Here is a 13,531-nt window from a genome sequence, read left to right on the forward strand (position 1 = left end):
GGCTCTACAGGGGGTTTATTCGAGCAAAGCATTTATTTAAATATATACGGTATAAGGTCAGGCCTATGTTAATGTAATTTAAATAAAACCATAACACAGTTCCTTTTTATATTTCATTTAGGTATTCTCGTATGAGTCCTGAGAGGTTCGATCACCTGTTGAGTTTAATACAACATCTTCTGGAGTCTTTCAACCATCTCATGGATTTCCAAATGGAACATGAACACTCGTTAAGTGAATTACTGTATAATTTCTTTTTATGACAGACTACATACATTTTGACTTAAATTGATAAATCAAAACCATATTGTAGCTTATTATATTTATTTATACTTATTTTTTTTTTAAAGATCATCAGAGATGGGCAGAAAAAATAACATTTTATTGGTGAATGTAAACTGTATATACAGTAATTAAGAAGAAATATACATATCTTATTTTTGAGATATTGAGGCAGCAGTGGGCATAATTAAAATTAAAAACAAAACTTTCCTGAAATATTCGTGACAGGGGTGTTCTAATTTGCCACTAAAGTTTTATGTTTATTCGAAACCATTATTAGCAGTTGATACAAATGGGTTTGCTAAAAACAAAAGACTAAATCTGCTTTGCAAAAAATTATATATATAAGATTAAATGGTACTACTTGATCCATATTAGGATCGGAGTGTTAGTCTCTGTGTTAAGAGATATGCAATGTCTAATGTTTATGACAATTTTTGATCAGTGGTTTGTATGTTATAATAAATGTTTGTTATTTAACATATAGTATCTAGAAATGCTGTATTGTGCTACTTTCATTATGGTTTGTCACTTATTAAATTAACACTACATTAAAGAAACAACATCTAAATCTAGTACTGTATTGATGAAAAATTCATGTATTCTTTACTTAAATAGACCTATTTAATTTTTGGAATTAGGGCTATGATAAATTTCTGTAGCAACTACAGATATGTTGTGCTACTTGAAGTGGTGTGTTAACCTATCCTGGTATTCCTCTAAATTAAAAAATCTAGCCTAGGGAATTGAAAGATATTTTAATGTCATCGTCAAATTGTTTAAAAAAATTATTACAGTCAAGCAGAACTACCAGAAAATCAGAATCCAGATAATTTGAGGCATGTTGTGGCAAAATTTTTAAGTTGTCACACAGTCCAGTATTGAGGAAATGAGTTATAAAATATGGGAGCTCAAAAAATTGCCTAAAAATCCAAATTTGTTTTTCACTATAGATCAACAGTTTAATGTCTTATTAATCATTTCCCAAAGTATTAGTTCTGGAAGTGGTTAACAAATTGTTTATTTAACGTTATTTTTCATAGTTCACTCTATTAAACAATGTATGCACAAATAACTTTGAAAGGCAATTACTCAAAATCATGTTTATCTTGACTCTAAGAGTACTGTACTTTCACTTTCCAATAACTTAGGCTGGAAATGTCCAATTTGAATGAATGACCCCTCATTTTAAAGATCACATACTCAGGTATCTGAAAATACCAATATATTGATTTTCAATTTTAAACATTGATACACATTGATTGGCAACTGGTAAATAACTCTGAAAATATGAACGACAAATTTACTCTAGGCAAGGCTGTAATGTACACAAAAGTTTTCTAGGTATACAGTGGCAACATTATACTGTATATTCACATCAACAACTACTTTGGAAATAAAAACTATTTGCAGCAAATCCCAGGAAAGATAAAATTGAATTGGATTGATACAAGATGGTAAATGATAAGTAAATATACAATACATACACACACATCACAGTCCATATATACATACAAACGAAAATAAAATGGTTTAAAACAAGTAAAGAAAACACATTTTGTAAGGAAACATTTAAACTTCATAAAACATAAAATAATTTTTTTCTGTTTGGCAAACTGTTGTATTAAAATACTAGATAAGTGTATAAACGGTATATAACAGTATTATGTACCATGAAACATTAAAAAAAAAACCAAACATTTACACACTAAAGGAAATATTACATTTTTGTGGGAGTTTATAGCTTAAAGTTGTATTGTCTAAAGAAAAAAAAAATAATAAAAATCACTTGTAAAATAAACTTTCTCAGATTGAATTAACACAAAAATTGTCATGAGGTAGGTCAATATAAATAAAATCTTTGTACCGTATATATAAATTAGGGTTTTTTAAAATGTATTAACTTAGTGTAAAGTACCACAGTCGTGTCGTCACAACACCAGGTGGCGCCGCTCTGGATGTTGGTTACCGTTCATTACGCCTGAATGACTTCATAATATTAATAGTTTAGAATGGGCTTTCTGGAATTGGCATTTTAAAACGTGGTATCGTGACGTAACAATGTAGTACTCTACAATAAATAATAAACACAAATATACTGTACTCTATAATTTAAAAGTGTAATGGTGGTTATTACATCAATTTATTATTGCATAGTAATTTTGGACGGGTAAATAAATATTTTTATATTATTTATTATTATAATAATAATATAACCAAAACAAATTCCACAAATTCCTCAATGAGCACCTGAAGCAGTCTTATCTGTGCCAAACTTCTCTTCCTCTGAGGAATAGCCCTCAACTTTTCTGCCACCATGCTCCCAAAAAAGGAGCAATCATCATCAGCTGGGGCATCTTTCGACAGTTTTTTAATTGCCGACTTCCATAAGTCATCATCAAGTTCCTACAACAATCAATATATTATCTATTTTATTACATACTGTATCTTTTATTGTTACATTTCATTTGCAATATAAATAGCAAGAGAGAAATATGGGAGTTTCTTACATACATTCATGCTGAGTGGTATATATGATATATATTTGGTAGCTTGAGAGGGGACAGAGGTTCAATCTATGATTGTCTGTAATATTGTCGGTAGGCACTTTGCTGTAAAAAAATAAATTAATTATGGGATGATAAAGAAAAGCATACTATACACACCAATTTCTGATTCTTGTTGTATGACCCTGAAATAAGATAAAAAATGAATAATTAGGACGGTACAGTCAATTGACTAGATTGCAAGTCCATCTAGCGGTGTTGTAACCCACCTAAAAAGAAAGAAAAAAAAACATAACAGAAATTTGTCTACAGTACAGTAGCTGTTCATGATGAATAAATGGAAGTACAATCACCTACGTCGAGGTCTTAGACTTAGATGTCATACAATATTATTGTAAATATAAAAAGTAATACACTATTTACATTTCAGTGTTCCCTGTCTTGAATCACTGTTCGGTGTTTCCACTGAAGCTTTTCTCTTCAAATACTTAAGAATGAAACATTAATTCATTTTGAAATAGCAGTAAAATGTTACATTAGTAAAATAAATTGATAGTGTGATAAAACTAAATTAATGTATTAGAAAAAAAAACCAGTCCAAACTATGCTGCCATAAAATTGGTCTTTCTACTATTACAGTACAGTGCATATAATTACCTCTGCTGGAGCACTACTCCTCTTATTTACCACTGAAATGATAAAAACATATTAAACTACTATCATCTGGACAGTAAATCGTCACAAACATTTCGTAATTACTCAAATTAATATATGACACAACATGGGTTATTTATACACACCTTGAGTATCTTGAATAGATAAAGTGGATGGGGCAGTTGATACATCTAGAATATCTAGAATTGTCATCATTGACAATGTCTTCTTCCTTTATGACAAGAACACAGTACATCAAGCTAAGTTACAGTTCACTCACATTTGGTGCTTTATCACATGTTACTTTAAATAGTGCATTTAGCCATTCCGATTAACAATTGACACCAATGATACAGTATACAGCATCTAGTTACAAAATATTCCATTTTCAGTGCATATAACTTACCTGACCCTCTATTTGATGCATCAAATTTAGAGCATCCGCCTCATCTACTGCGTCATTCCCATGGTGTAAATGGGTTTCAGTCTCTGTTTCTTGCTCTTCCAGATCAAGCTGAACTTCTAAAAATATTAGGTAACATTAAATAAAAGTTACTTTAATATCATAATATCTCAACAGTTAACTTGTATTATGCCAATTTAGAGGGAGGGAAAGAGAAAGAAGAGGAAAAGAAAAGGAAAGAAAAAGAGAAGAGAAAAATAAAGCCAAGAATAAAATGGAAGATATCATAATGACCAGACTCACAACACCCTGCAACCACTTCTCCACTTCAAAAACTGTCATAACTCCTTTCATCAATGCTTCCCGATGGCGTAACCACTGGTATTACGGTAGGCCAATTTCCTCTATAAATTGCACATTTTAGGGAGTTTTATCAATTCCGACGAAATTAGAATTAAAAACACAAAAATATTTTGCGTTTTTAGGGCTTTTTTAGGTTTATTCTTTTAAGTTATTTAAACATATAATAGTCCCAAACTCAAGAAAGACAAATTTAAGATAGATTGTTTTAACCTAAAAGAAGGGCCTCGTGTATTGATGGTGAAAGAATATGTTTGTAATAAATAAAACAATGATGAAAATGCTTATATTTAGTTTCAAACACACGTGTGTGGCCTATATTATAAATAAGATAAGCCCTATGTCGTATTGTTTTCTATATGGGGAGTAGCGTGGGGTGGGTATGGTAATTTACTAACCGGGAAAATAAGTACCCACTCTGACCCAAGACGCCTGTTACGCGCCTGGTGTTAGCGCCAATGTGTGCCCTTGTGCGGACAGGGGATGTGCCCCACTCTGAAGCTGGAAACCTTGTTTTTTGCAAAATAAATTGATGCAATTTGCTATTATAGGCCTAATCAATAAATTCCTCATCAACCGATATAAACTTAAACACTCTTGAAATTGACATAACATTACTGATGTCGTACACACCTTCAGTGTGAAATGTGGTTCTCTTTGCAAGCACATCTAACATCTAAGGAAAGAAGAGCTTAGATTGATACCAGATAAAATGATTTTGTTAGCAACATTAATACATTATGCTAATTTTCATCTTTGTAAGCGCATAAGACAGTGCAAATTATTTCTGTGACAGTCTTTTGAAGTGTGTAAAGCTCCATTTTATCCCATACATAATCAAACTATTGGGGGGATGATATAATGGACCATCCCCCCCCCCCCCTGTCAAATATTGGGGGGGGGGGGGGATGGGATCTACGCCTATGTAGGTAACATTAAATAAAAGTTACTTTAATATCATAACATCTCAACAGTTAACTTGAATTATGCCAATTTTAGCTGCCGCTACGACAGGTGGAGAAAAATTTGCTGCTCCATATGACAGTAAGCACAATTTACTGAATGACTAATCGAATCAATTATTTTATTTTTTGTTGTATAATTAAGAGTTTTGTGATGTAAACCATTTCAGCATTGGCTGTTGTTTGTAGGCCTAATCGTTTTTATATTTGTATACCTGACTAAATAAATAAAATAGTGACAGTAATATTATGCTCACACAATTATCTGTTAAAGATAGATAATGAAAGATAAACCTAAATGGGTTTGTGGGTTTATACAGTTTATGTATTTCTCCGTCTAGGTATTTTGTATTGATGATGTGGAAATAAACTTTATATTGAATCCATGCTGAGGGAAGAGAGTGACATGAAGCCGTGGAAGGAAGGCGACACATGCATCAAAGCTTTAGAACCAAATTGATGTAATAACTGTAGACTTTATAGTAATCAGAGACAATCATTGTAATTATTTCAACTCTGTTGAAAGTTCTCTAAATCATTGAAACATGAAACTGTAACATATTGAAAATATGAACACTTACCATCATGAGAAATGGTTCGCCTATGTTTGATGAAGGCCTGCATCCATCTAAGGCTCTCGTAGCCCTTTGAGATTACTACTATACTTCCGCTTCCATAAGGAAGTTTTATAGTCCTTATGTATCTTTAAATAAAACAATAACAATTTGGATGAGTTTCTACTTTATGTTGAATTGAAATATATCCAGTTTCAACATTTTATGCTTGTTTTGTTTGTAAATTTACATATTAAATTTAACAGTTGTAAATTAAGCCTCAGACTCTTGATTTGTAGGCCTGTATCAGAGTATCCCTGTGTAACTATTAAAAATGCTATACACTTATTAACTGGATTTACTGTAATGTCTATATATTTTTTTTTCGCCTATACTTTTTTTAATGGTATTTAGTCATATTGAATTGTAGGTATAGAAAACTCAGGTCTTAAACACTGTATATGTACCTTTAATTATTTATATTATATTTATTCAACAGTCTAAACGGCTAACTTTCTTCAATATCATATATAATATACAACAGTATTTCTAGCCGTATTTCAAGATTTATCTGGCCGAACGCCCTCTTGAGGCATAGCATTGTGTAATACAATGTTCCCGGCGGGTATTTGGACATGTTCAACCATGAAGCCTTCGTGGTCTAGTGGTTATGACGCTCGCCTTGTCAGCGAGAGGTCGCAGGTTCGAATCCCGTCGGAGGCATTTTATTACACAATGATTTTTCATCGAAAGCTACAGGGTAGCCTACGATGTTCCATCACGTCCTTATTAAACACTGTGTATTTTATGTACCTTTGATGATTTATATTATATTTATTCAACAGTGTTAACGGCTAACTTTCTTCAATATCATATATATATATATATATGAAGATATTATGAATTAGTCCCTACCTTCTTTGGTATATCCTATGTCAATGCATTCAATGACACATATGGAAATTGTTTCCTTCTCATACGCTGAAATTGCGCGTGCCACTTCAATTTCAGAGTTCACCATTACGATAATAATATTATTATTCCTACTGTCTGCACTGTATTTACGTTTTGTTGCAATAACATCGCCATCGTCCTCGGAATTCATCTTCATCATTTCTGGGGAAGTCTCGCATGTAACAGGACGATACAACATTTTAAAGTTTCGCAGCAGCCTAGTTACCTTAAAAATTATGTATTAAGTGATAGAGCGACCGAGCGTGTCGAACGGTTTGTGGTAATACATATTCATAAAACCTCGCTGTTGTGACCGCTAAAAAGTGACTACCGATATGGGCACATGTCCGCCTCTAGACGACGCCATGTTGTTGTTGACTGTACAACAACACGTAAAGTTGTTGTTACAAAACTAATTTAAAAGTAGGTATAAAATTACTTTTCGGTTATTGCAATACAAATTACATCTAATTATAATTTTTAAGTTTATTTTTAAAGCACTAATACCCACTTAACAAATAATAAACTATGAATTAGAGATACAACATTTGAACGAATACAATTACGTATGTAAAACATTTTTTTAAACTTACAATTTTGTTGTAAGTTTAAATGTCATTTTCTCGTGTTTTGCTAAAGTTCTTACTGTCAAACTTTTTTTAATGCTTTTAAATATTATTTAAGTTATTTTCATAAGAAGTTAAAGTATTATAAGAAATAAGAACGGGATTGAACGATAGGAATTTTACTCTGGCCCGGTTGTATACAAATCTAAAGGTCAACTTTTGACATGGGCCTTGTTACATGTGATTAATTACGCCTGGGCATCGTGTAATTGAAATATCCACTAAAAAATGTGGGTTTTTGGGACAGATGTTTTTCGAATTTTTAATGGCTAGAGGCAAAAGTTAATTGTCACACACGTGTTGGAAGTACCCGGTAAAAGCGTTACTTATCCAAACGGGCCCTGTGATTATATTGCAAATCCCAGAACCAAAGCTGACAGTTTTGGAACCATTAGTTGACATCCCTATTTACAATAATGTCCACGACCAACTCACCCCCAACATCAGTCCATCACATCCCCCACCCCAAGATCAGTCCATGTTGTATATTGATGTCCATTTTTGGGCGCCCAGGTTTTCTCAAACATCATTTTGATAGACCTCCCAAGCCAAACATCATTTTGATAGACCTCCCAAGGTCCATCACATATTGTAGCCTGTTACTTAAGGTTCTCCTCTCCCGGGACTGTCCATCACATGCTGTATAGAGACTTGTCAATTGAGACCTCCTCCATCACCAATGCCAGTCTATCACATGCTGTATATTTATGTCTATAATTGTCCCCCACCCCCTGGTCCGAATTTCAAATGCTGTATATTTATGTCCATCCTCCAATGACAATCTATCACATGCTGTATATTTATGTGTCCATAACTTCCGCAACCCCCAGGTCCGAATATCAGATGCTGTATACATATATCCATTATTTTCCAAAACATCATAGACCATCCAAGGACCATCACACTGTGTCCCACCCTCAATGTCACTCTATCACATGCTGTATATGTGTCCAATTTCCCCACCCCAGGTCCGAATATCAGATGCTGTACATTTATGGCAATTGTTTTCCCAAATATAATGTGATAGACGGTCAGTCCATCACATGCAGTAAATTTATGTGTCCATAATTTTAAGGTTCTCCCCCACCCGGGACTGTCAATCAGATGCTATATTTTCTGACCATTATTTTCCCAAACATCATTTGATGAAGCTCTCTGCCCCCTTTCCCCTCAACAACTAATGTTTTGATGAAATCTCCCCACCCACCCTCAGGTTCGTTCGTTCGTCTATCACATGCCTCCATCACTAATGGTTTGATGAAATCTCCCCCACCCATCCTCAGGTTCGTCCGTCCGTCTATCACATACTGTACCGTATGTGTATAGACGGTCAGTCCATCACATGCTGTAAATTTATGTGTCCATAATTTTAATGTTCCCGGGACTGCCCATCTGACGCTGTATTTTCTAACCATTATTTTCCCAAACATCATTTGATGAAGCTATGCTGTAAATTTATGTGTCCATAATTTTAAGGTTCTCCCCCACCCGGGACTGTCCATCAGATGCTGTATTTTCTGACCATTATTTTCCCAAACATCATTTGATGAAGCTAATATGCTGTATAGTATATCAGATGTGTCTAGGCCTACACCAGGTCCGACGGTGTCGCCCAAAGAGAAGCCTACATTACGTATGTGTCTAGGCCTAGGTACACCAGGTCTGTCAATCTCTAATTAGCCGTTAAAGTATACTAAAACACTAATAGAACACACAGAACACCTTCAAATAATAGCACAGGTAAGTGGCCGATATGCAACAACTATCTCAGCTTGCTCAATGTTTACTGACAGTCGCGAAAACAACATAAAGAAATTTTCTAGGCAGCTCGCGACAGAAACAAAATGTCGGGAAAGTTTGACCCGACGCATGCGCAAATCAAACATTTCTTGCACAATTGCATGTTCACCAGCAACTATCGAGCACAATGTATACCTGCCGCGATCCACCGTTTCGGAGCATATTTGTTTACAAATATGCTGACCCCTTTTGGTTGCACATCTCCTACACACATTTTACATGTGAACCATTACATTAGTTCCATGTGACCTAAGGTCACAAAGGAACTAAAAAGGGCACAAACTGAAAATATGGACCAGGCCTAGGCCGAATGTCAACCACCGTCGCTGTAACGAAAACAGTGAACACAAAAGTCAGTGCACCGTTCTCGCAAAATAAGTTTAAACTAGGCCTAGACCCAGGCCTAGGGACAAAGCAAATATGACCGGCCTAGGAAAGAATGCAGGCCTAGGTTTATCACTAGCCTAGGCCTAGAGTATTTTTTTAACGGTACGTTGATGTGGCAAGTTCATAGTATCATAGCTTAGGCCTATAAATAACTCAGGCCAAGAGGACAGCTACGGCATACTACTTGCAGGAGAGGAGGCGGTATTTTTGTTAGGGTCGCTGTGTGTATAGCAATTCTGTTTAGTTAGAGCGCCAAAGCAGGAGAGAAAGTATAAAACATTAATTGAAATAAACTAAAAATAAATAAATTACCGTACTCACCATCAACACATTTCTTTGATGGCGGCGCTATACCCCTACTACCTTCATGCAACACAGAAGATGCATTGTGTTGTTCATTGACTTCTGCTGCTGCTTCGGGTTCAACAAATGCAGATTTTGAATAAAACTGCACATGCGACATTGCTAGCGATTGCATGACATCAATAACTTCATCTGGCTCGACTTCTAGTTGAGTCATTTCTGGCAATTCCGTGACCGTGGAGAGGCTAACTTAGTTTTTCAGCGGATTTGTCTTCCTTGAGGGTTTAATTATGGAACGCCGTTACTGCCTTTGGTGGCTCGTTTTCGTTCGGCGCATTTGCTATTCGGCCCTTTTAACATTACGTTCGGTGTTTTTACATTACGTTCGGTGCTTTTTACATTACGTTCGGTGCCTTTTACTTTACGTTTGGTGCTTTTAACATTACGTTCGGTGCTTTTACATTATGTTCAGTGCTTTGAACATTACATTCACAGGCCCGTAGCCAGGTCATTTCAAGGGAGGGGGGGTTCTCTGGGCGTGGGGTCCAGAGGCCTGCCTAAGGGCCCCGGTGGGGTCGGGGGCGAACCCCCCGAAGCCGGAGCAGTTTTTGTGTTTAATGGGTCTATATAATGTTATAAAAGCAGTTATGTTTTGAAAAAGATCTATGTAATAAAAAAGGTGGTAATATAATAAAATTTGAAAATATTTCGTGAGTGGATTTCCCGTACGATTAAAAATCGTAATGGTACTGCATCGTGAGTGGATTTCCCGTACGACTAAACATCGTAACGGTACTTGGTTTGGTCTACAGGAGGTTGTGCTTCGAACAGGTCATTCCATTCATAGAAGAAGCCTTTTCATGGAGAAAGTGTACCTTTTTAGCAAAGGTTTGTCTAGGTCGAAACTAACTCCGGCTATATAAAAATTGATTAGAATATTGAAAATGTTATTCGTGTTAATGATAGATAAAGATTACTAGGCCTAATATGTCCATTTTTATTGATCTAATCTACGTGTATTTACTTTCATAGTTTATATTTAAATATTTAAAATTCTTTATAAATTTATTAAAAATACTATATGAAATAATGTAATCATTAAAATTTATGATAATAATTGATATTTAAAAAAAGCAAAAGATTGAAACATGTTAAATACAGACACAAAGTATACATAAACCTATTTCTAGATTACAGAAAATATGTAAATCTGTATTAAAATGATATCAATTTATATATATATATATATATACATAGAAATATTATGCGTAAATATGTATTTAGTATAACAAATTAAATTTAAACGAAAATATGGAAGAAGCAGAGGAAGAAAGAAGAATAGGAAAAAAATTGAAAATGAACAATAATAATTATTTTTTTTATTATTGCATCACGTTTTTGTGAAAATAACCCATCTTAAAGGACTATCTATCGTTTTCTTCGCCACAGTGAACGAAAAAAGTCAGTTATTCTACGACGTTTCGTAATTCTTTATCACTAAAAATTAACACTCGTTTTGACGCACTCCGTTCTGTTGTGTGTGTGTGTCTGCTGTTGAAAACAACCTTCCTAATTTTGTGACTGGCTATGATGACTGAGATGGACCATGTTGACTTATTAATAATATTTTGTTTGGGATGGAAAAATGGAGTCAATTACCCAAAAATGCTCCATAAGCAAATAGGTAAGTGTGCGCTGTGGACAGTATGGCTATGGAATTTACTAACCACAAAGTGTCTTCACGAATAGGGGTTTTGGACAAAAAGAGTTGAACTATAGAGGGCGCTACATTACGTAATTCTTCTGAGTCCGCGAAATCAATGAAGTGGAACGATGTATTGATCGCTACGCTAGCGAGTTTATCGGTACATGAATTCGCGTAGTATATCAGATAGTACGGAAAATATAAGCTATCTTTCATGAATTCAAACTAATTACAAGTTACTTATATGTGTATTAACCACACATTTCAATTATTACGTTTAAAAATAAAGTTTACTTGTATTTTTAGTTGTATTTCTGAGGCCTATTATACAGAGATGAAGTAAACAAACAGCGCCACCACACAAATTCAAGGCACTTAAGTACTTAACTTTAAATCGTCTGCGGATTATGAGCCGCCGGTAAAATTTTATGGAACGCCAAGCGCATCTCTCAGTGAATGTAGTGCGTTAATTGCGGCGTATTTCAATTAACTTATTCGTTCTTGGTTATTTTTACTAGGCCTAGTGATTCTTAGGCATGACGTTTTTGTATTTTTCATGAGAAGTTGCTGGCTATAATATTACAGTCAAGATTTCTAAGTCTGCTTTCAGTGTCGGAACAGGTTACAATGACATTCACCATTTTTTTATTGTGCTGAATACTATTTTTGTATTGCCTGTATGACTGCAGCTCATTTGTGGATTCTATATATTAATTGTTTATTAAAGCCCCATTCCCGGCAAAATTTCAGTTTTTAAGAAAAATCTAATTTTTGTATAATGTTATAACAATTTATAAATATAATACGGAATTGCTAGTTTAAATGAATTTAGACATTCCTAAAAAGGAAAAAATGTAAAATAAGACTAAAATTTGATTTTTTTTTTGTGTTCCACACAAAAAATAAATGCGGATGAATTTTTCATTTTGATTTTGCGATAGGTCGTGAGAAGAAATATCGTAGGCGCCGAAAACATTAGCCTATCCAACGCTGCTAGGCTAGGCCTAGCCTTACCGCCGACATGATATTTTCCGTTGCTAGTATTGACACTTGTGAAATATAATATTTCATAGGAATTATTTCAAATTTGTTAAAAAACTGATTCTGACTGAGATTTTGACACTTAAACAAACACATCTCAGCTTTAATCGAACGACCGCATTGTGCGAGATACGAAGTACAAAAACTAATCTCATTAGAGAGGGCGCACATTATTGACTGTACAAAAGTATACATAAAAGCGAGAATATTCCAGTGGATGCGATGAATTCGTCCAGAAAATGGTAATATTTTATGAGTCTGTATTTCTCTTTTTTTTTTAATTCTTTTGCGTAAAACTAAAATTCATGCCAATATTTTTCCATGATTTATAATAATTGGAGTAATGCAAATGAATATTTTCTAAAAAAAGTCAGTTTTTAGTGAAATTTTGCCGGGAATGGGGCTTTAACTTTTCTTTAATTAATATTTTTGGGTTGATGCCATTAATTGATAAATATATGTTTACTTTTAGTTACCAATGACCTGAGGGAAGAAAGATCAACAGCATTTAGGCAAGTCCACCGTTCTTCTGTAAAGGCACCCTGTATGCATAATTAAATACGGTAAGTCCAGGCTTTATCTTATTATTATTTTTATTATTATTATTATTATTATTATTATTATTATTATTATTATTATTATTACTATAATACAATATTACGTCATTGTTTTTTGATTATTGAAATGGTGGGCTATCATGGTATCAGCATGATATGCTAACCTTATATGTACTGTGTGTGTATGTTTATCATTCCATAATGATCACTTCAAACAGTTTAATTACCTATAATATTTATTATTTTCATTATATTAATTAATACATTGATTTAGAATGGGAATTAATTGTTTTAAGGATTTCAAGTATCACGGCTTCATACAAGTTATTAGAAAGTTTTAAATTATCATGATAATTTATACTTACCTTATATTATTTTTTCATAAATATTTAACATAGGCCTACACATGTTATTTTTAATAAAAATGTAATTATTC

At 33.8% G+C, this 13,531-nt stretch overlaps 1 protein-coding gene, 1 long non-coding RNA gene and 1 other non-coding gene across 3 annotated transcripts in view; 2 read left to right on the plus strand and 1 right to left on the minus strand.

Annotated features, from left to right (window-relative positions):
• Positions 1-1,440: 1,440 nt before the first annotated feature.
• On the minus strand, positions 1,441-9,976 carry LOC117117442. Its single transcript, XM_033261740.1, has 8 exons — positions 9,811-9,976; positions 5,750-5,871; positions 3,850-3,965; positions 3,590-3,675; positions 3,447-3,478; positions 3,213-3,276; positions 2,949-2,974; positions 1,441-2,688 (listed from the first exon to the last, which is right to left on the minus strand). The coding sequence occupies exons 4-8, from the start codon at positions 3,657-3,659 to the stop codon at positions 2,482-2,484; spliced, it is 399 nt and encodes a 132-aa protein (XP_033117631.1). The 5' UTR covers positions 3,660-3,675; positions 3,850-3,965; positions 5,750-5,871; positions 9,811-9,976; the 3' UTR covers positions 1,441-2,481.
• On the plus strand, positions 6,373-6,445 carry Trnat-ugu. The gene has a single exon. It is a non-coding gene; the product is annotated as a tRNA-Thr (tRNA).
• Positions 9,977-13,008: 3,032 nt separating the features above from the next.
• The window catches only part of LOC117117441, a 1,392-nt gene continuing 869 nt past the window's right edge, over positions 13,009-13,531 (plus strand). Inside the window, exon 1 of the long non-coding RNA XR_004446904.1 lies at positions 13,009-13,101. This is a non-coding gene — a long non-coding RNA (uncharacterized LOC117117441). The remainder of the gene's footprint in view (positions 13,102-13,531) is intronic.

This window comes from Anneissia japonica, unplaced genomic scaffold, assembly GCF_011630105.1.
Source record: "Anneissia japonica isolate Jap-2015-1 unplaced genomic scaffold, ASM1163010v1 scaffold11021_len15204_cov83, whole genome shotgun sequence".
Lineage (NCBI taxonomy): Eukaryota > Metazoa > Echinodermata > Crinoidea > Comatulida > Comatulidae > Anneissia > Anneissia japonica.

Bases quoted from the DNA above. Each gene is read 5' to 3' on its own strand.
- LOC117117442 (XM_033261740.1), bottom strand. From the start codon at position 3,659: ATGATGACAATTCTAGATATTCTAGATGTATCAACTGCCCCATCCACT. The intron at 3,479-3,589 runs GTGTGTATAAAT...TTATCATTTCAG, and splicing joins ATCTATTCAAGATACTCAAG to TGGTAAATAAGAGGAGTAGT. The intron at 2,975-3,212 runs GTAAATAGTGTA...ATCTTATTTCAG, and splicing joins AAGACAGGGAACACTGAAAT to GGTCATACAACAAGAATCAG.